General features: G+C 34.5%; 1 protein-coding gene across 1 annotated transcript; it reads left to right on the top strand.

Moving 5' to 3' along the window:
* Positions 1-1105: 1105 nt before the first annotated feature.
* On the top strand, positions 1106-11358 carry LOC126707585 (probable E3 ubiquitin-protein ligase ARI2). Its single transcript, XM_050407303.1, has 8 exons — positions 1106-1546; positions 2147-2179; positions 2271-2547; positions 4968-5448; positions 7721-8269; positions 8349-8509; positions 10518-11029; positions 11217-11358. The coding sequence occupies exons 1-7, from the start codon at positions 1430-1432 to the stop codon at positions 10649-10651; spliced, it is 1752 nt and encodes a 583-aa protein (XP_050263260.1). The 5' UTR covers positions 1106-1429; the 3' UTR covers positions 10652-11029; positions 11217-11358.
* Positions 11359-23123: the final 11765 nt, after the last annotated feature.

The following is a 23123-nucleotide window of genomic DNA, read 5'->3' as shown; positions in this document are numbered from 1 at the left end:
TCAAAATTGGAGAAGGGAAGCAACCTATAAAGAGGGAATCAAAAGGGAATCCAAGGTATTTTTTTCTAATACATGGGTATTTAATATTGAGATCATTTACCTTTTAGAAGTGTATACCCTTTATGTGGTAATTTAACATGAATATTCATGCTTTTGCACAATGAATCAAAAGTTTTAATGCATACTAAGTTTGAAACTAATGATACAAATAATCGTCAGTTGATTCCTTCGTGTTCGTGTAGGTCAAATGGATAGTGATATGAGCCTTTTAAATAAAAGACCAAACAATAGGACTCAAAGCATAGGTGTGGTGCGAACCAAGAACCCTCCGATGATTAAGTTAGAGAAGAAAATCGAATTAAGAGAGTAGAGTAATATTGTTGAAAAGTGTTTTGTGTATTAGGGTTCCTTTTATAGCCATTTTGTCTTGTAACAGTTAGGATCTTTATAACCATGCATTCATTGTGTTTGTAATTTTCTAAGTCATTAATAATTGATAATCATGGCTATTAACTATTAATGTATTGTTGGTTGGTTACAAAATCTTCTCTTTGTCTTTAATATCATTATCATCATCCACTATTGATGGGGCAAAAATTTGAGTTGCATATCAGAAAGGGTTGAAAAAACTGTGTTTTAGAATTTTGATTTATTTACAATGATTTTCTCACTTTAAGTGAAACTCTTTCTTTACTCTCTACTAATAATAGCTCTTTATCATTATCATCATCTACTATTAATTGGGCGAAAATTTGAGTGGCATATCCAAAGCACTGATCGATTTTTGGTGTAGACAGGGATTGAATCTCAGATATTTTATTTAACCATTAAAGACTTTACCAATTGAGCTAACTAGAACCCACTTTTTAAAAATATATATATTCATGCTATTTCATTACATTCTAATTTGGGTGGACGCATTATTTTGTTGCCAAAATGTTTTGAGAATTTGTTCTACTCTTACAAAAACTAGTTTAAAAAAAAAAAGTCACAACCCAATCCCACTCCCACAAAAGGAAAGCGAAAAACGACGCCGTTTATAGTAAAAACTTCCGTTAATTTCCACAAAGTAAAAATCTATTTAAACCTCTGATTTCTCTTTCTCTCTCTCTCTTTCTTTATCGCTGTCTTTCTCTCTCTTTCAAGCATTACTCATTCTTCATGCTCTTCTATTCGCATATGCTTCCTCTGTAAGCTTTTTCTCGCTCTCTACCCCATTTCTCATCGCCGGTTCGGTCATACTCATCGGAATCCCCCCTCGTTTCTCGTCGGAAAACCCATATTCTCACCACCGCCGATCCGAATCCGCTCCCCAATTGACCTATATATTATATATTTATATCTATATAGATAGAGAGAGAGAATTTTTTTTTTTTTTTTTGGGTTATTAAGAATTTGATTGATTGCTTTGATTTTTGTAATTTTATCTATGGAGGATGGTATGAGCAGCGATGAGGACTATTACTCCGATCGGGACTCGCTTGATGGCCTCGAGAACGAGGACTCTGAGTTCCACTGTACCCCTCCAAAGGGTCCCACTACGAAGGTTATTTTGTTATTCGATTTTGTTCTTTTTTTGAATATGGGGTTGTCTTTGATGGTTTTGGAGTTAGGAATTTTTGTTTTCTTTTGTGTTTTCTGGGTGTAAAAATTGAATCTTTAAGTGGGTTTTGGTTTCTTTTGTACGGCGATTGCGTGTAATTGTTCTTGTTTTGAATTTTAAGAATTGGGGATTGCTGGGTTTTGAGCTTAATTGATGGTATTCGTTGTGAATTTGGGTTTTTATGTGGGGTAGAGCTTTGGAAATGCTTTGATTTTAGGTTTAATCTTGATGGGTATGTTGGAAAGACGTTCCTCCGTAGTATCATCATGACTTTCGAAGTCGTGTGCGGTAGCAATACCAAACCAAATACGGCGAGTATTTGATCAATTTTGAGTGAAAAAGCAGTTGCCTTTGTTGAATATATCAACTCCAGTGGAAGAATCAAAACCCTTTTAAGGAGCAAACATGATTTTACTAGTTTTTATAGATTGTTTGGAAAATGTCACGTATTTTTTTTTTTTTGTCTATATGCTATTTTTGTCCACACTTGATTTGGAAATTGACCATTTTTTCTGAACTTTGGTGGGTTTTTTTTTTGAACAGGTAATTACAAAAGAATCTCTTTTGTCTGCTCAGGTAAGGATAACAAATGGTCTTTTGCATATTCTTTGCTCCTTTTTAAAGGTTTTGTGATATTGATGTTTTGAGTTGGGTTGCATTAATGTAGAGGGAGGATTTGCGGAGAGTAATGGACTTGCTATCCCTTAGAGAGCACCATGCCCGGACTTTACTAATTTATTACCGCTGGGATGTCGAAAGGTTGTTTGCGGTGCTTGTAGAAAAAGGGAAAGCTTTCTTATTTGATCAAGCAGGTGTTACGGTGGTGGAGCATCAAGGTCTTGAGTCACCGCTTGGTTCTACAATAACGTGTGATATCTGCATGGACGATGTACCTAGTGTTGAGGCAACAAGAGAGGACTGTGGCCATTGCTTTTGTAACAACTGTAAGCACTCTTCCCTTCGTTTGCATTTTCTTGTGCTATGGTGCAGTATACTTTGAAGTAGTAAAGTCCTTATTTCATGTGCTGAATTATTGCATAGGGCATAGCTAGGCTGAGATTGACTCTTAATCACTTTGACGATATAGTTTTAGTGGATGAAACAAGATGGAGAGTTAATGTCAAGTTAGAAACTTGGATAAATCCTTTATAATCGAAGGGATTTTGAATAAGTAGGACTAAACCAAAGTACATGGAATGTATGTTTAGTAAATGTAGAGACACAAATTAAGGGTTCTAAGACTTGGATGGTTAAAAGATACCAATGAGTGAGTAAATCCCATAATTTCTTAGACTTGGATTGTTAAAAGATACCAAAGATTGAGTAAATCCCAGAATTCATAAATATAGAGAAGGATGTGAATCATAGGATAAGAATAGAGTGGATGAAGTGGAGAAGTGCATCAAGAGTTTTGTGTGATTGTATGGTATTTATTGAGCTAAAGGGGAAATTTTATAAGTATGTTATAAGACAAGTTTTGCTCTATGGTATCGCATATTGGGCTATTAAGAAGTAGCATGTTCATAAAATGAGTTTAACTGTAACTGAAATGAGAATGTTGAAATGGATAAGTGGAAATACAAGGAAAGATGAGATTCCAAATGAAGAAATTCACTTAAAGACAAGGGTAGCTCCTATTGATGAAAAGACAAGGAAGAGTCACTTGAGATGGTTTGGCTGTGTAGAGAAGTGCAATTAATGCACTAGTGAGGAAAAGTGAGTTGATTCAAGTCAAGGAGGACCTAAAATAACATTAGTAGAAGTAATAAGAAATGACATGTTAATTAAAAAGGTGGTAGAGAGTATGATTTTGAATAGAATAGAATGGTGAAAAACAATATGTGGCCAACCCCGGTTTGTCTGTTAATGATCCATAGCCAACCCCAAAGTTTTGGGACTAAAACTTGTTTGTTGTATTCTATATAATTCTCTCTCTCTCTCTCTCTCTCTCTCTCTCTCTATATATATATATATAAATATATAAACGGGGTAAATTATACCAACATCCCTTGAGTTTTTAGGAATGACACTTACCCCTAAACCTTTTTCGAAATGACACTGCCCCTCAAGTTTGTGATGAATCTAACATATTAGTCCTCATTCTCTGATGCTGTTAGTAGTGTGAATATATATATATATATATAAAGAGAGAGAGAGAGAGAGAGAGAGAGAGAGAGAGAGATTAAACTGGGTAAATTATACCAACATCCCTTTAGTTTTCAAGAAACAGCGCTTACCCCCAAACTTCTGTCGAAATGAAACTCCCCCTCAAGTTTGTGATAAATCTAACAAATTAGTCCTCATCACCTGATGCTGTTAGTAACTAATGGAAAATTCCATTTCCCCCCCCCCCCCCCCCACCCAAAAAAAAACCTGCATTTATAAACTATAAAAATCACCATTTCATGGCAGAATGAGATCCATATCACCATTTCACACCAATGGCCACGCTCACAGCACCTTCAACCCATTGCTGTCATTCCACCATTGAATCCTAAAATCTATAGCTCTTGCAATACTCCTCAACTCCTTAATCAATTTCATGGATTCCAATCTTCTATATTTCCAGTGATGCTGCAGAGATGGACTGGTGAGGTGGTTCAGCTTTAGATGAAAAAGAGAGAACAAAAAGAGAGAAATGAAAGTGGGGAAAAGAGGAAAGGAGAGGAAATATTGAAAAAGAAGGATTTTTTTGGTAAATAAATTAATATATTGAACATAGTGGGAACAGTTGAAAATGAAGGATTTTACTAATAATCCAGCGATTTTGGAACTTTGCGCTTTATTTTAGAGGCAACTAATTTTATAGTAAATAAAAAAAAGTAAGGGTACAACAGTAAATTTAGTAATAAGACAAGGGTAAATAAGAACATTTTGTTTAACTAAAGTGCATGTTAGTCCATAGACAATTCTAGTGGTTGTTAATGGTGTTATGGTCAAAGTTGGTTTTGGGGTTGAATGTTATTTCAGTTGAAATTTGGGGATGAGTGTTGTTTCGTAAAACCTCTAGAGAGGGTGGTGTAGTATGAAGTTTTTACTGTTGTTTGAAGTATTTTTATGTGTGTGTATATATATATTTTTTTTGCTAAGCTTGTATGTCGTTGAAGAGATGCAACACTTTAGAGTATGAACATGTATGGTCATAGTGATATCTCTCCTAAATGGAATTTCTTGATGCTCATGCTTTACCATAAGTTGGCATTAGTTGTTATCCTCCATATTCAGAGTGTTCATCATCGTGAACACGATGTTCTTCTATATCAATAAAATTCCTATTACCTATACCAAAAAAAAAAAGGTTGTTATCCTCCATTTCTTTCACTATATTTCAAATTTAATCTTGTGTTGATGCTTCATTTTTTAGGTTGGACAGAGCATTTTATGGTGAAGATAAATGAGGGTCAAAGTAGGCGCATTAGGTGCATGGCACACAAATGCAATGCTATTTGTGATGAAGCTGTTGTTAGAAATCTAGTCAGTAAAAGGCATCCTGATATGGCAGAAAAATTTGAGCGTTTTCTCCTTGAATCATACATAGAGGATAACAAGAGGGTTAAATGGTGCCCAAGTACTCCACATTGTGGGAATGCAATACGCATTGAGGATGACGAATTCTGCGAGGTAGAATGTTCATGTGGTATGCAGTTTTGTTTCAGTTGCTTATCAGAAGCACACTCACCGTGTTCATGTTTGATGTGGGAGCTTTGGGCCAAGAAGTGCCGAGATGAATCAGAAACAGTTAATTGGATAACAGCTCATACAAAACCGTGTCCAAAGTGTCACAAACCTGTGGAGAAGAACGGTGGTTGCAACCTTGTGAGCTGTATCTGTGGGCAAGCATTTTGGTGAGGGTTCTTTTCCTTTTCCTTTTTGGCTTAATGTGAGGGTTTTTTTCTTTTCCTTTTCTTTTTTATCTTTTGGTTTGACTTTCATCTGTTCTTCATTTTTTCAATTTGATGTCTACTATTGTTGTACAAGCTGCTTTTGCTTTTCAAAATTACCTTTACATTTATGGTATGTTCTTTTATTGTGATAATATTGCCTTAAGCTTATACCTGTAGTTGCAAAAAATCTTGTACTGTGAGTTTTTCCATGTTATATCTCCAACCAAAGTTCTGTTACATTGATTATGTTTTATTTATTTACAATTGTCTAGTAGGCCCAGTAGAGAGAGGTCTTAGATGTCCTAATTTTTGGAAACCCTTTCCTGTGAGAGAGAGAGAGAGAGAGAGGGCTTAGATGCCCGAGATCTTCTTGGCTCCACTGTGAGCCCCACCCCCTCTGTGGTCTCTGTCTCCATCCCCTCTATGTGTCTCGTGCTGGCCTAGATCAACAGTCAGACCTTTCTCTCTAGCCCGTTAATGGAAGTTCCAGCCAGATCTGTCCAGATTGGATCAAATCCAAACTCCTCATGTACTGCTGGTGGTCTCCCATCCCTCCAATTTGCCTCTCTATTTGAAGTTTCTCTCTGTCCACTCTTGTGAGGTTTCTCCAAGTGAGTCCCCCTGGCCTCCTTGTGGGGTTTGTTGCCTCCCTTGTGGGTCATGCGCCTTGGTGGTTTTCTATGCACAATGATTTTGCCTGAGTTTTTTGTTTGGGTGCTTTTATGGTTGGCCCTCATTGAGCTTAGATATTGAAGTTGCATTTCTTGATTATATTGCTGCTGTGTTTTCGGGTGTTTGTTTTAGATTTGCTTGTGATCTTCTTTGAGGTCTGTTTCTCTACCAGCATATGCTCCTGTAAATATATTTTTGGCAATATAAATCTGCCAATTTATCTTCCAAAAAAAAAAAAAAATTCTAGTAGACCTATGACCACATTAATCTCATAAGTAGCACATACTTCCTCCGTCCCAAATTGTTGGTCTTGTTTAGAAAACTAGAAAACCCAAATTTTTAAGGGAACATCATTTATTGTCTAGTTTCTTAATTAAAAATATAAAAGTTTCCAAAATTACCCTTAAATAAAGTTCTCAAAAAAATTTATGCTTGGGTAAGGGCATAATAGGAAACTCAATAAATTAATAGCTTTTAATTTTAGAAACAGGACAAAATTTTGGGACATCCCAAAATGGAATTACAGGACCAACAATTTGGGACAAAGGGAGTACCTAGCAGCGCATGAAGTTATATTTATATGAACACTGTTTTCAAGGCAATCAGTATTGGCACAAATGGCACTTCCTCTTACAAGTTTGGGTGGAGGGTGAGGTCATGTGTTCAAATCCACGAGGTGCATTTGTAACTTGCCAATCAAAAATATGTTTACACTTTTTGCAGTAAGCTTGATGATTATATCAAGATCACCTTGCTTATGGGGATGTTAATTATAATATCCAGATCACCTTGGTTGTAATATCGCTAATCATTTTGCATGCTAAGGTAGACAGTTTCCATTTATGATGTTGGGGAAACCCATTATGGTATTTTATCGCCAAACTTATTGGATTGGCTCAATAGTTCTGCTGTTGTTGTTATACTTGGATAGTTATAGTCTTGATTGATAAGTTACAGACATGTACACACAATTAGTAGGCCTTGAATCCATGACCTCACCCTCCATCCCATTATTATGGATGGAGGAAGTGCCATTTAAGTTGGAATGCATTGGCACTAAATAGGAGAGTTATACTGAAACATCTGACCGTGTCTTATCTTAAGTTCACTTGCTTAATTAGTGCTGTGTTGAATCGGAGCTTCTTTGCCTGCTTTGATTTCCGTTCAGGTTCATATGGTCATCATCTCTTCTACCTGTCATTCCCCTTTCTTTTCATTTTTTTCCCTTCTTGGTTTCACATGTTATGAAACCACTCGAATGGCATCTCCTCCCCTTGTAAAGGTAAGGTTGAGGGTGAGGTGGAGGTTTGAATACAAGTGGGTGTTTGTGCAACTTACCAATAAAAGAATACATTCTCTGTTACTCTATACTTGTTTAAAGTTCCAGATCAAATGTTTTTGGTGGCATCCCTTGGGAAGATTCATGCATGGGTTGGTCACATAACTTCTACCTTCTTTTCTTTTTCATCATTCCAGCTACTTCTGGTCTTCCTTTTAATCATTCTCTCTCTGTTATTAAGTTTGATGCAAATACTTACGTTCTACTTACTTTTGGATGCAGTTGGCTGTGTGGTGGGGCCACTGGCCGAGACCATACTTGGTCAAGCATATCTGGTCACAGTTGTGGTCGCTACAAAGCGGAACGAGAGAAAAAATCTGAACGTGCAAAGCGGGATCACTATCGGTATATGCACTATTATAATCGTTATAGAGCGCACACAGATTCTTTCAAGCAGGAAAGCAAATTGAAAGAGATCATACAAGAACGGGTGTCAATTACAGAAGAGAGGGATTCGAGGCTCAGAGATTTCAGCTGGGTAAATAACGGGCTCCTCAGACTTTTCAGATCCAGGCGTGTTCTTTCATATTCATACCCATTTGCATTTTATATGTTTGGAGATGAGCTGTTTAATGATGAGATGACGAAGGAAGAAAGGGAAATAAAACAGCACTTATTTGAGGACCAGCAGCAGCAGCTTGAGGGAAATGTTGAGAAACTTTCAAAGTTTCTGGAGGAGCCCTTTGATCAATATAGTGAGGATAAAGTGATGGAGATAAGGATGCAAGTTATCAATCTGTCAGTGATCACAGATACTCTCTGTCAGAAAGTGTGAGTATCTTTACTGCTTTCACAAAAGCTTTGACTGTATGGGACTCTTGAAACTCATGCACTCATAAATCTCCTGCAGGTATGAATGCATTGAAAATGATTTATTGGGTTCTCTCCAATATGGTAATCACAATATTGCTCCTTACAAGTCAAAAGGCATAGAGAAGGCATCAGAACTTACTGCTTGCTGGAAAGCCAATAATAGTGACAAATATCCACCTTCAGATTGTGGCGCAAGTGGTAATAATTTCGTGACACTTACATGGGCATATTAGTTGGGAATAACTAGTAATGTTTCTGTGCCTGTCCCTATAAATATCAATACAAAACTTTATTAGGTTGTGATCTTTTGTCTTGATTTATTTTAATATTTTTTGACAGTCATATATATGTATTGGTTGGGAATAAAGTAACTAACAAGTTAATCTTGACTCAATATTGTTCTGCCTATAACATGGTCATATAAAACTTAATTAGGTTTATCGTGATATCTGATGTTAATGTTGCTCTGCCTATAACATGATCTTATACAAATTTATTAGGTTTATTATGATATTTTAAATCCACGAGTTTTTGCTCAAATATTACTTCCTCCCATAAGAACAGGATTGAAGGTGAGGTTGTGGGTTCAAGACCCACTTGGTATGTGTGTACTTTACCAATTAAAAAGAGTTTATTATAACATTTGACATCCATGTCTTTGTACAAGTAAAATATTGCAATGATTAATTCCGTTGCTTTAAAATGTTGCAATGCTTAATTTTGATCCACAAATGCACTGATTTGGTATCATATGCCTCTAATTTGCTAGAACAGATTTGGAATTATTATTGAGTCGATAAACTGCCATCCTCTTTCTGTGAAAAAAAAAAAAATCGGAAAAAAGAAAAGAAAAGAAAATATTAGAGCATCCACATTGGTGGAACTATAATTTTAGCTATTTGGCTCCACCAAAAGCTACTTTATCTATTTTACCTTCTCACTTTACAAAACATTCAACATCAGTGGTTTTATTTTAGCTTTCAATACAATAAAATAATATAAACAACACAATAAAATAATATATCTACTGCAATAAACAATTCATCTATTTATTATTATTTTCTCTATTCTTCATTGTCCTCAAGCACTCACAGCACCACCACCAAACCCAACAACCCCAAATCCAGCAACCCCAAATCAGCCAAACACAGACCCAGCAACCCCAAACCCAGCCACCTCCATCAGCACAACCAACCCAATCACAGCCACCCACCACCCACTGCCACAACCACAACCTGCCCACCACGACTCAAATTAAAAAAAAGAAGAAATGAAAAGAAAGAAACGAAACGAAAGAAAAAAGAAAAAGAAAAAAGAAGAGTACAGGCGATCTGAAAAAAAGAAGAAGAAGAGTACAGGTGATCTGAAAAAGAAGAAGAAGAGTACAGGCGATCTGAAAAAAAAAAAAAAAGAAGAAACAAAAAGAAAGAAAAAAAATTAAAGGGAGAAGAGTACAGGCGAGATCGGCGGCGAGTGGAGGAAGAGATGGCCTGAGATGGCTGGAGCTGGACAGTCGGTGGCTGGGCAGGCAAGGTTGAGGAAGAGAGAAATCTGAGGAAAAAAATCTGAGGTTGAGGAAGAGAGGACTGAGTTGCATCGGGAATAAAGGAGAAAAGGAAAAAAATTATTTAAATAATCTTTATCAATGTGAATGCAAAAATAAAATATTGTTTTTTTTTTTTTTCCTTTGAGCTACAGTGCACAGCTATCTTTGGCTTTGCACTGTAGCTGAGAAGCTAAAATATATACATTTAGTTCCACCAATGTGCTCCTATTTTTTTAATAGGTGGTGCTAAAAATAGCAATTTAGCTTTTTAGCACCACCAATGTAGATGCTCTTACTACCAAAACTTTTAGTAGCTTTGTGGGTTGAGAAGGTACTAATAGCCTTGCGGTGTGTATGTGAGAGATTGAGTTCACATGTTCAAACTTTGTTGGACTCTAAAGTTTTATATGGAAGATTTCAATATGAAATCTAGGTTTTAAGCTGCAAGTCTGTAACATGATTTTGCCTTTAGTAGTTAATATTTCATTTCATTTCATTTAGGGTGCAAAGTTGGGATTATTTTTGTTTAAATGTAAACAAATGATTTCTCAGATAAGCTCTTGTAAATATAAATTAGTATAGGTGCAGTTTAGATGTTTAGTCATGCTAATGTATATTGAAGTTTACCTGACGCACTGTAAATGTTTGGTGGGACTGCAGAATTGGATCGACCTTCAGGCTCTGGGAGTTCAGATGAGAGTGGATGTTCTTCCAGGAAGCGTGCTAGAAAGGATTCTCCTGGAGGTGGCCTTTTTGATCTTAACTTGCCAGCAGAGGTCATTGACAGAAACTGAATTTGAAAGTTGCACCCTTCATATAAATACAATAGGTGTACAGCTCTGACATAAGACCCATGTTTCCTTTTACGGATTGATCAATCTGGACCGTAGCACCCAAGAACTCAACCTTTTCCCCTTTTTTTTCTTCCTTTTCTTTTTCTCCCCTCCATTCTTCTCTCTTTTTTAGCCTGGGTTTTATGAATCTATTTTGTTATGATATTCTCGAAGAGAAATTTAGAGATTTAAGTGCATCTTTCCTTTCCTCTTCGAAAATACAACATTGTATATAGCCTTCGATTGGGCAATAGATATGTAAATTTTCTCCTGAGACTTGAGGAACCCTCTTAGAAACCTTCTGAGATATTTTCATATTTTTCGATGCTGGAAGTAAAGGTAACTTTGCTGAATCTTTATTTGATTTTTTTGTGTAGTTTAATGCTGTATTGTTTCTGGTAGGCTTCCTTTATGGATTCTGTTTTTTCTTCTCTTCTGTTAATGCTGCTTATATGGAGAATTTAGTTTCCCTTTGCAGAATGGTCTAAGGTCTATCATGTGATTCTTTGTTGATCTGCTTTTTCAGGTATAGTGATAGGAGTTTTAGCCAACTGAGGCAGATGAGGTTATGTGTATTCTCAGAGTTCTAATCCTCTGTTTCTCATCTGTTCAACACCTGATATGTAATTGAAATCTCTTTGATTTTGAAAACAATGATTTCTCAGCAATATTGTTCATTTGCATTCAGGAGCATGCATATATAAATCTAAGTAATTCAATTATAAAAAAATGGGATTCTGGAGCTTTATTCCAAATTGTATTATTCTTCGAGATTTAAATTTAGAACACGTCTAGGAATCTTTGAAATTCCTTGCCAATGAGGTGGTAGGCTCGATCTGGGTTCATCCCTCATCTTTTCTCATTGATCTTCATCCTTGTTTTGGTAAGTACTAGTGCATTTCAACATTGTACTGATCTAAATCGTTCAAATGTGCAGATCCCCACGTAAGGTTCATGTCTCACTTAATGGTAACAGGTTGCTACGTAAGGTTGAAAATAATTTGGTCATAGTTTTCCTCCAACTCCAAACAAGAATGTCCTGTATCCCATTATGTGATTGTTTATAATACTATCTACTTGTATTATTAACATCCATTCGTTAAATTTAAACAAGTCAGATGACTAAAAGTATGGATGGTTTTTTTAGGTTGTCACATGGTGGGGGGTTTGGGGGAAAGTACCTGGCCAAATAATTTTGCCTCATCTCTTCTACAAAGTAGGAAGTAATTCATTCAACCAGACGTAACTACAAAAATTGAAAATCCAATTTCAAAATTGTAGAAAACTTGTCTTCTATTTATTAATCTACTATTATTCAAAACTTACATTTGCATTCTTTCGACATGAAGTTTATAGGTGCAATCTCAAAAATGAACTCTTTGATCTTGAGCATATGGAACTCGGTACATTAATTTTTTTTTCCTCTTAGATAAATGGTGAATTTAGTGAACGATTTAGATCAGTTCAATGTTGAAATCACATTAATATCTTAGATAATTAGTGAATTTAGCTTTCATATATGCATGGAAGTCACATTAAACTCTGCTCTTTCCTTTCTTCCCATTTCGAAGTATCTCTCAGACCACTATGCAAGGTTTACAATTAGGAAAAATTTTGGGTAATTTTGATTTGAAGCCTTAAAGAGTTTAAAGTTTAAAAATATAGATTCATGCTCCAAACATGACTTAACAACTTGATTGGAGCCATCTCATTATTGCTCGGTACTAATGAGTCCATTAAGTGCCACAAGGACCATCATGTATGCGAGTTAAGCCAATCAACTCCTGCCATGTCACTTAAATGATGCCAAGTCAATTAAACAGTAATAAAAAATTGTTAATATATAGATTATTTTGTAGCAGGTAATAATAATAATAATAATAATAATAATAGAAGGATAATAAATCTAATTTATAAATACGGTTTATGTCTAGTGCATAGCACAAGTTTCACCCCTAATTTATAAGTTCACAAATAAAAATTATTTTACCTATTCAACTCCAATAATATAGTTTCAATCAATAAAAACTGATTATTAATTTCAAAATTTAGTCACTTTTTGTATGAATGAATCCAGCACAAATAATTTCAACTATATTTACTCATAGATATGTGAAGGAGTAAAAAAAATTTACTCATAGTATTTACTATATAAGTATATATGGGAAAAAGATAAATTAATCAAGCTTGTGAAGAAACTCATAATTCATAAAGATTAAATTTGTCAAGTATGTATGTGAAGTTTTTTTTCCTCTTTTATGTACGTAATTAATAGATTAGCAGACAATTAGAATTATTGGATTATAAAGTTGAGGATTTATGCTTATTTTGAGATTTTATTGAAAGAGATAAAAAAAAAAAGAAATTAGAAAATAATTTATTATTATTATTATTATTTTTTGGTATTGGGAAACAAATACGGGCCATTCCACACGTGTGAACTTCCATGACTGTTACTTCCCGCCACTGCAAATGCCGTCCTCATTGCCCTCCATGATCACGGTCTCCGACGCCGAAGGCTCCGGCAACAACTCGACTCGGCTCCTCCGGTCTCAGGTGGTGGCCTCTTCGTGCCCGCATTCGGGTTGCTCCGTTCTTCGAGTCTTCCAGGGTTTTCGGGCCGGATCCTGATCCGGTTCGGAATTTGAACCGGTCAGACTCGACTCGGGGACAGGTATGCATTAAAGAATTTACAAGCAAATTGCTTGTGTTCAATTCAAAGTATCAGCTTTCAGTTACTAAATTCAACAATTTTTTTATTTATTTAATTTAATTTAAAAAATTTTAATGGGGGTAATTTAATTTATATAAATTTTCATATTTTCTAGTGCTACTAGAATTTTTTATATTTTTTATTTTTTATATTTGTTTACTGGGTACCAAACGGTTATAGAAAGAAGTGTTACAAGGTTTTGATATTGGTCTTAGAATTAAAATTTGGGTGTCTTTGATAGTTGGGATCCTGTATTTCAAAAGTTTTAGCTATTTTATGTGTTGGACAAAGTTTTCCTCCCGACCGAGTTGGAGAAATCACCCTTTACTTGGGGGTGAAGCCATCCACAGTATTAAATCACATGATTCATTAAATCATTTAAACATGTTACGTGATAATTAAGTACGTCATGTAACTAAAAGTACACACAGATGCTCGTTTGAGTTGCCCGTGTAGTGGGCTGGGAGAAACTAGAAAAATTTTGTCTTGATGTGTTTGGTGTTCACCAAGATTTGTTGGTTTGCCTAGTTTGTTGTGTTGGTTATAGTGGTGTAAATGCATTGCATGTTTCTGGTGAATGAAACTGCTGTGGTGCGTTGTGGTTTCAACATGCAAAGTTGTGATGTCGTGGTGTCTATTTTGTAGTCAAGAAGCACAAAGCCACCCCCGACATGCAGCTGTTTCAATACCACTGTGATGGTTTTCCTGATGAGAAGAGGTTCAAAGGAAAGAAAGGTGTTGATCTACTTTTGGTACTGCTGCTTCTCCTAATATTAGAAATAAAAGAAAAGAAGTTCTCAATATTTATATTTATATACCATTATTGTTTAAAGTCAATCTTCCTACACAAGCTTGCATCGGATTCTTGAGATATTAAGCCTTAGTTTCTGTGCTAAATAGTAAAAATTAATCATTTCATCTTCTGAATTTCACTCATCTTAATTTATCTGGTCCTTTCATATCCACCATCTCAACCTTATATATTTGATGTTACTGCTGCAACAACTATAAACTAGGTGGAAGGCATGGAAATAAAGCCTCTATTCTTGAAATTTGATTGATGGGAAGGGCTGCGTTTCCAAATTGATTTTTGTTGGTTAAGATGATTTCTGTTTGAATTTAGTACACAAAGAGGTTGTGACATTATAATTGGCAATAGGTTGAAAGATTCTTATAGGGAGGAGGTGAAGGTTGTATTAAAGCTCAAGAGGGGTCAGGTTGAAGTTGCTGCAATTGTAAAGAAGCCCATCACATTTAAGGGAAGTGTTCAGGGGGTAATATACGCTAAGATGAAAAATGGTGAAAGTTAATGTCTCTAAGAACAAACAAAGCCGATAAGAAAAATTGTCAAACAAAATCGGGCATGTGGCCCTATCACCTTTGGAAAAACATGAACAGGGGTGAGTTATCTAAATAATTCACGTTTCATTACGAACTGACTTCTGTTATTCTGAGGGAGCATACACCCTTGACAATTCTTTTCACGCTCCTCTGGTTTTCATGAGGTGGTTTTGTTAACTTCGTTTACTTCATGTGACGAGCTTGGTTTCCCATATGTTCTCAGGAAACTGAGATTGCTGGAGAATGTAAATATGATCCCTGCCTGCACTTTTGAGGATCTAGTGAATAATATGGAACACAGACGCAAGGCTAGATCTCAGATAAGTTGATATTTCTGTTTATAAATTTATTCGTTGATTTTCATTTGTTTAAGTTGGTTCTGCATTTTGATCAATTTGTTGATAAATCCATTACTGAATAAATTTAAATTGTAGCTTAATATTTGAATTTTCTGCATGAGTTATTTTCATCGTCTGAGGTCATTGCCTCCTTAATTGAAGTTCTTAGCCAAAATAAAAACAATAAATAAGAAAAAGGAAAAAAAGAAAAAAAAGAAGAAGAGAGTTTGAGCATCTCATGATGCCCTTTCAATTTTTTTGGTGCTTGTATTCTGTTCTGTGGTGTTCTTATACACAACACCTTTCCCCATGAAAAAGTTTATTTTGATTATTGATTTTTTTTATTGATAAGTGAAGAAGGGAAAATTGATAAAGCCCAAGAGTGATAGGAACTAGCCCAAGCCCAAGTCCAAGTCCAACACCTAGCCCATTATTTTTGAATAGAATATGTTATTTTTTATTATTGAAATTTTATAGAATGTGCTACATTTAGGAGTAACTATGTATCTTTAATCAGTTGTAATTGATGTTTCTTCTACCCTAGTTTGAGATTGATACATTAATTCACTGAAGAACTCAAATAACTGTTGATGGAAGTCATTCTCAACAAATTGAAAGTTACATAATAGATAATACATTCAAACCAACCACACCCCCCCCCCCCCCCCCCCCCCCCCCCCCCACTTTTTTGGCAAGGGAAGGGTGATTGATTTGGGGACTCCATGAAATCATTGGCTCCAGAGAGGGGCAACCACCCTTAGGAACCTAAAACCCTTTATGCCTCCTTTTGAAATATGGGTGTGAAGGAGCACTTGGATGATATCTAATACCAAAATAAGAAAAAAAGGAAGAAGGGTTGGGCAGGGTGAAGATAGATGTAAGCATGTTTCAAATATGGTACAGGAGATCTGATCTTCAAATAAATTTTTCTCTCCATGATATGTCTCCATAACAGTGGGGGCACTTAAAGCAACCCTGGCTTTCCACTTATCTTTGGTTATTGAAGGGGTAGGACCCTCACTGTGGCACTTACATTTTTTTTGTCCGCTGTGGCCACTTAAGATATACAGATAAAGTAACTTTCCATGTGATTGGTTCCTGCAAAGGTTTAGCTATATGTGCAAAATTTTATTTATGAGTCAACTAAAGGTTGTTTTCTAATACTTCATGGTGTTTATTGCTCCATAGTGTCTAAGCTATGGAGCTTACACCAATTAAACCTTCATCTACCCCTCCCCTTCTCCTTCCTTTTCCAAAAAAAAGGTTCTCTATTGCTCCATGGTCGTAATAATCCTCTCATCCCTCCTCCCCATCTTGTTATACCATTATAAGATATGCATGTTATGAGTTTACCTAACAGATTGACTAATAGATTGTTTTACGAGTGGTGGATTAATTTTTTGGACCGTTTTCTTTTTATTTCATGGTCTCTATTGCTCCATACATGTGATAATCAACCTCCCCTCTGAAAAATGGGAAAAAAAAATCTGAAAGAATGATATAAAATGATAGTTACTATCCTATATTAAAGTTTTAGAGTATGAGAATTTCTTTCTAGACCTTATTTATTCACATGTGCCTGGGGAGTGGTGTGATCGGTTGAGATGGTGGTTGAATGGGAATGGAAAATTTGATGTTCGTTCTTAACTTCTTATTACAATGCTATCCATGGTCCTAATGGAATTTCCTTCCCTTGGAAAAGTATCTGGTGTGTTAAGGCCGTCAAAGAGGGTGTCCTTTGTTTGGACAGCTGCTTGGGGTAAGATTTTTTCCAATGACAACCTTATCAAGAGGGGTCTTTTTAGTCTGTTGGTGCTGTATGTGTAGGTGTAGTGAAACGGTGGACTAATTTTTGATTGGGAGATCAGCTGCTTGCTTCTTTTTGTGGTTCTTTGTTTGACTGATCTTGGGTTTGGGAACTTGTATCTGGTGATTCCCTCCCTTTGTTTCTTAGTTCGCTCCTTTTTCCTTTTTTTGTAATTAATTTCTTCTTTGTTTCTTTTTTCCTTGTAACTTTTGGACTGCTTTGTGCATTTTTTGCCTAAAGTAGCTTTTTTATATACATCTTTCTTACTTATAAAAAAAAAAAAAAAAAAAAAAGAAGAAAAAGAAGATGTTTGGGGCTTATTGGGTGTTGCTGTCAACAGTAGCAGGCCTATTCTTTGTGCCAAGGAATTGGGTTGGGAAGCACTTGCATCATGTTTTGAATCTTATTCTGTTATGCTTAATGTTGATAGTGTGGAAAGAATGTAATAGCCGCACTTTTGAGGATATTGAAAGACCTATTGATCAACTGATATCCTTGTTGATTTAAACCTTGTTTGATTGGTCTTGTGTGTAAGGTATTACACATTGTAATTCTATTTTTGAGTTTCAAGACTCATTTTGTTCATCTATACAATTCTTTGTAATTTTTTTTCAGATTATTTGTGAACATGAAGTAATGTTCCCTTTCAATGACTGTGCCTATATGAATCTAAGGGGTAACAACCATCATCCATCCTGCCCATCATATTATACAATTATAAGATATGTGTGGTATGAGCTTACATAATGGATTGGTTTGCAAGTGGTGGATTAATTTTTTGGACTGTATTCTTCCTTATCTTTTCTATTTTGGTAAAGAGAAATAGAGATAATTAAGGTTTGCTCAGAGGGAAACCTATACCTCCAAGTTAGATTAGTGAACAATTTGTAATTTTGGAAACCATAACTCTCCTTTTCTTTTTCATTGTCTACATTTGAATTTATCCATGAACTTTCAATTACATAAAAATAATTTTCAACTCCCTAGAATTTATCAACATAAAAAATCATAACTTATCCAAGTCTTAACTAATTTATTTGAATTAACTCAACATATCTTTATCATAATAATGCATGTGTAGATGTGCTGCGCAAGAAGTTTTTTTGGCCAAAGCAGCAACATGACTAAGAGAGAATTGTTAGGGATGAGACACAAGTCACACTACAGACAATTCATAGAATGCTAAAGAAAAAGTTTTTGGCCAAAGAAGTGGCATGGTGAAGAGAGAATTGATAGGGATGAGACACAAGTCACACTATGAACACTTTAGTCAATCATTATTAAAATTTTATGACTTTGGCTAATATTTGTTGCATTAGTGGCTATTCTGCTGATGCTATAATTGAATTGTGACGGTTCAATGCTCTTGGATAGCTAATATTAGCCTGACAATTTATCATATAACGGGTAATTGTACTAATCCATGTTGTTTTGGACTTTGGGGTTTCATATCATATGCCTTAAAAAATTTATCACATTTCTTATCCAACTTTTCGTTTATGCATGTTCAAATTGCTTGCTTGCTCTTAGATCGATAACTTGATATCATAGCAAGTTATTAAATATGGACTGGATGACCATTGGACTATAAAAATGAATTAAGTTATATATTGTGTGCAGATTAGAGACAGGAGTAGAAGAAGAAGAGCCCAAACCAGAAGAAGATGCTTTTTGCCCTTATCATTGGCATTGACTAATCTACTGTCATGCCTTGGGAAAGTACACACTTAATGTGTTTCTCGTCTGGGTTTTGATGCCCTAGAGATCCTCTTTCTTCTTTGCAAGACTCTCTGCTCTTTCATGGGCTAAGAGATGGGACCAAATTTTCATTAATCTCGAAGAAAAGATTCTTTTACTTTCCTTGAGAGAACCTTCACTTTACTTCGGGGGATGCAAACATGGTTTAGAAATATTAAGTTAAATGCATATTTTATTGCAGGCGGGTGGTAACCAAAGTGAGCTCCCTTGGTTGACATAGAATCACTTGAAGTGGCATGTGTAGCACCAAAAACTTGTACTAATAGGTTTTCAAGTTACTTGCTTGAGTAGAGATAACAAGCTGTGCTCTTATATTAGAATAACTAGTTAGGCTGTTTCAAAACATAAACTACATAGATTGTTTTTTAATACATTTTAAGTGGGGGAGAGGGATTCAAACCTTGTATATCTCCATTAGAAACTTGGAGAAATACTATTTAACGTGGAAGACAGTCATGGCATAAACTGTATAGATAAAAAGTCATAATGTTCTATCCTCAATTATTTTTTTTCCTTGCTCCCACTATAACTAAAAGGGGATTGTATGATTGGATTTGCTTGGTTATGCTTTTTTCCCTTTTATTTTATATTTTAAAAATTGAAAGTGTTGTTTGACCTAATTATTTTTTTAATGGAGTAGTTAAAGAAAAGGCTTGGCTATTTTAAATACATTTACAATAGACAAATGCATCTTTCTAAATCTGACCTTTTTCTTGTGATTATCTCTTGCACAAATTCTAATGACTTTGGTTTTTGTAGAATCTTTTAGTTTACAATTATACTAAGCCGTAATCGAGACAACATTTTTAATAAGCTGCAAGTATGTCTGTCAGTTTCTTTGAGAATTGGAAATTGACTTGCTCGAGAATGAAAATGTTTGTTTTTTTCATTTACTGATTATTAATTGACATCGAAATATGAAACACAAACATGGCTGTGACTTCTATTTTGTTTGGATCTCAGTTCCATTACTAAATTACATGGTTTTTCTAGTTGACAATTGGCCTCATGCCAAATTAGAAACTTCTTGAAATGTCACGCTCTTATAACATTGTTTAACTTAACTGCAAAATATAGACTATAGTCATATCTTATAGTATATATTTTTAAGGAACTGAGAAGTACATTACAATTTGATCCATGAAGCCTAAAACACGGCCTTCACTTGCATTCAGAATGGATAGCAGGTGTATGTATATCCTTGAAGAAGCTGATTTCAAATACATAATGAGAAAAATTTGAATGGCTCTCCAAATTGCAGGATTGGCAAAGAGTAATTTTACATGATCAATTGCTCTGTTTGTTTTTCCTTTAAGGAGAAGAGAATCCACTTTGTTTACTACATAATAATTGTAACTTGTCATTAGGATAAGACATAAAAGGTGATTAACATAACAATCATTGGTTAACGTTAAGCTACAAATATGAACTTATAGCATGACAGAAAAATTTCCTAGGTTATTCTATGTGGTCAAATAATAAAGAGGAAACAATTCAAACAAAAAGGTAATAAATAGAATATCTTGAGCTGGTTTTAAACATCTATGAAATGAATTGTTTTTTTTTCCAAAAAAAGACAAAAAGGAAAAAAATAAAAAGACATTGGGGGTACACTACCCAAAACATGTAGGAAACAGCATTGTGCTCAAATCCCAAACCCCATTTTCTCAAAGCCCTCAAGGAGGATGTATGTCCTGAAATTAAATGGCCATCCCATCAAATTGCTCTACTAAAGCATGTTTTTTCTACAAATTTATGTGAAGTTTTCCTTTTTTTTTAACAAGGAAAATGCTAATGGATGCTCTTATGTTAATGAATAATAATCTATTTAAAGAAAACTTTTACCCCCAAAAAAAAAAAAAAACAATGAATGTTTTGACAGTCGTTTTCATTTTCCATAAAAGTGGTGTCAAAATTTTCCTAAAATGAATTATTAACCATTTCCTTAAAAGTACTCGTTAACATGATCCTTTTAATAAAACACCAAAAAAAAGAGGAGGAATGATTCCATGGTCAACACTCATTAGTAACATCTAGTATTGAGCTAAAGGTTACATCTATTCATTAGCTCAAACCTACTGCATAAAGGGAATGTTTTTATTTTGAATTCTAAGTATTTGGGATATGTCAAGGATTAAAAGTCTAGTGCCACTTCTATTAGCTTTAGAAAATATAATTTGGTTTAATTTTATTTGTCACTGCAAGGATTATACCAAAGATAAAGTGGGATGAAACATTTGCATGAATCAAGTGGGATTCATGTAAATTTTACAATATGAATGATCCAGATCAGTTTGACCTCCTGATTCTTACATTTAATTGCATGATATTTATAAGAACTCTAAAAATATATCTAAATAGGCTAATATCATAGGTGGCTCCTATCCTTCAAGACCTTACAATGATCACAAAGTTTGAACTGCATGGGAATATCAACCTCCATTTGGGCAAGTTGGACCCAAACTACATGTGCTAATTGTCACCAATCTGCTCTAAAAAGATTTCTAAAACATTTTCAAGTTCCCTTTCTTCATTCTTTGTTCTGGATAGCAGTATAGCACCCTCTCCCAAAAAAAGGCAACAACCTTTCTCAGCAAGTTTTTGACTAGACAAATTGGTTGAATACTCATTGTCTCAATGAGTTAAGCCAATTGAAAGCCCACCAAACCAGTCAATTTCATGTCAATCACACGTTGATTTAACTTTAAACATTCACCTTTCAGCCCTTTTTAGGCTACCTTTCTTTTTTCTAAGTGCTGCCTTTTAAGGCCTAGGGACCAACACCACTGCAATCCTCCTCCTAATGTTGCTATCAACTCTCATCTTCTACGCACCACCGAACAGAATAAGAAAATAACCGAAAGAGTAGAAACGGATATAAGATTAGATATCTTGGATCAAGATAATAAAGTTGTGTAATTCAAAATTTTCATGGCTATATGATTTCTAGTGCACTTTCAAGTTTCAACTATGAAAAATGAGGCCTATTATGCTGGAGATCTTTTTAATTTTTTTATTTATTCACAATTATTGAATGACATGAAATATTAAGATTATTCCTTACTTTAAAGAAAGGAAAAAGTATTTTCTCTAAAATGGATTGAAAGAATATCCTCCAACCCATAATATTGTGTGGGTTCTAATGTCATAAAAGTCATTAAAATAAATTACATGATAATAAAAGCAATAGGTTCATATCAGTTTAGAAAAAAAAATTTGGCCTTAAATAAATGAGAAGTGTTATGTTCATGATATTTTCAAAACAAATTATAGGTGATTAGTTTTTATTGGTTGTAATTTGAATTTACCACTGAAATTATTTTTTTGCCTCACCAATAACAAACCCATAACAACCTATCGCTTAAGATTTATTGTGAAAAATTTTAGCCATAGCATATCTCTAAAGAAATAGGTAAAAATATTCATGCTTCACCTTTTAATTAGTTTACAATTTTGCTATAAGCTATTATCCTTTCAACACCCCCCCCCCCCTCCTTTTTAAAACACACTACGTATAATGGGCAGCGAATGTAAAAAAGCATATAACATGTCAATCTAATTCAAAAAAAAAAAAAAAAAAAAATTCTAAAACGTTATGTTATAAGAAAAGGTTAACACAAGGTTAACACATAGTAAATTGAATTGAATTTAAATATCTTGTTATAAACGAACCAAGTGGGTTTATTGTAATTTTTTTTAAATGAAAAATTTCTGAATTTTTTTTAGATAATATTATATATAGAGTAATGATTATCACATACTTAACTGTAGATTAGACACCATACACATTCACAATTAAAGTTATGAAATCGTGTTAGTATATTAAAAACACAATTTTACAATTTCACAGTTTGAAAGGGGGTGTATAAGGAGTGTGTGCAATGGCGAGGGAGTGTGTAACTAGATTTAAATGTAAAAAAGCATATAACATGTCAATCTAATTTAAAAAAAAAAAAAAAAAAAAATCTAAAACGTTATGTTATAAGAAAAGGTTAACGCATAGTAAATTGAATTGAATTTAAATATCTTGTTATAAACGAAACAAGTGGATTTATTGTAATTTTTTTAAAATGAAAATTTTCTAAATTTTTTTAGATAATATTTTGCACAGAGTAATGATTATCACATACTTAACTGTGGTACAGACATATACACATTCACAATTAAAGTTGTGAAATCATGTTAATATTTTGAAAACACAATTTTGCAATTTCACAATTTTAAAGGGGGTATATAAGGAGTGTGTGCGATGGCGAGGGAGTGTGTAACTAGATTTAACATTTTTCACGTAAGTTACATGACATAACAGCCATACAGGGACTGCACTGTGTGAACTTTGAACTGTAAGCAAGTCCAAGTCCCTTGAACTCCCGCTATATATATATATATATATATATATCTTAATCACCAACCTGTCTGTTGTCACTTTGTTCCTATTTAAATGGCCGAGTTTTACTTTTGCACATCATCTTCAAT

This window comes from Quercus robur, chromosome 11 (assembly GCF_932294415.1).
Source record: "Quercus robur chromosome 11, dhQueRobu3.1, whole genome shotgun sequence".
NCBI lineage: Eukaryota > Viridiplantae > Streptophyta > Magnoliopsida > Fagales > Fagaceae > Quercus > Quercus robur.
Note: the sequence above shows the minus strand (reverse complement) of the source record. Positions and strands in the feature narration are given on the sequence as shown.

Coding starts and splice junctions, on each gene's coding strand:
- LOC126707585 (XM_050407303.1), top strand. CDS start 1,430: ATGGAGGATGGTATGAGCAGCGATGAGGACTATTACTCCGATCGGGAC. Junction 1,547..2,146: donor CAAAGGGTCCCACTACGAAG/GTTATTTTGTTA, acceptor TTTTTTGAACAG/GTAATTACAAAAGAATCTCT. Junction 5,449..7,720: donor ATCTGTGGGCAAGCATTTTG/GTGAGGGTTCTT, acceptor TTTTGGATGCAG/TTGGCTGTGTGGTGGGGCCA.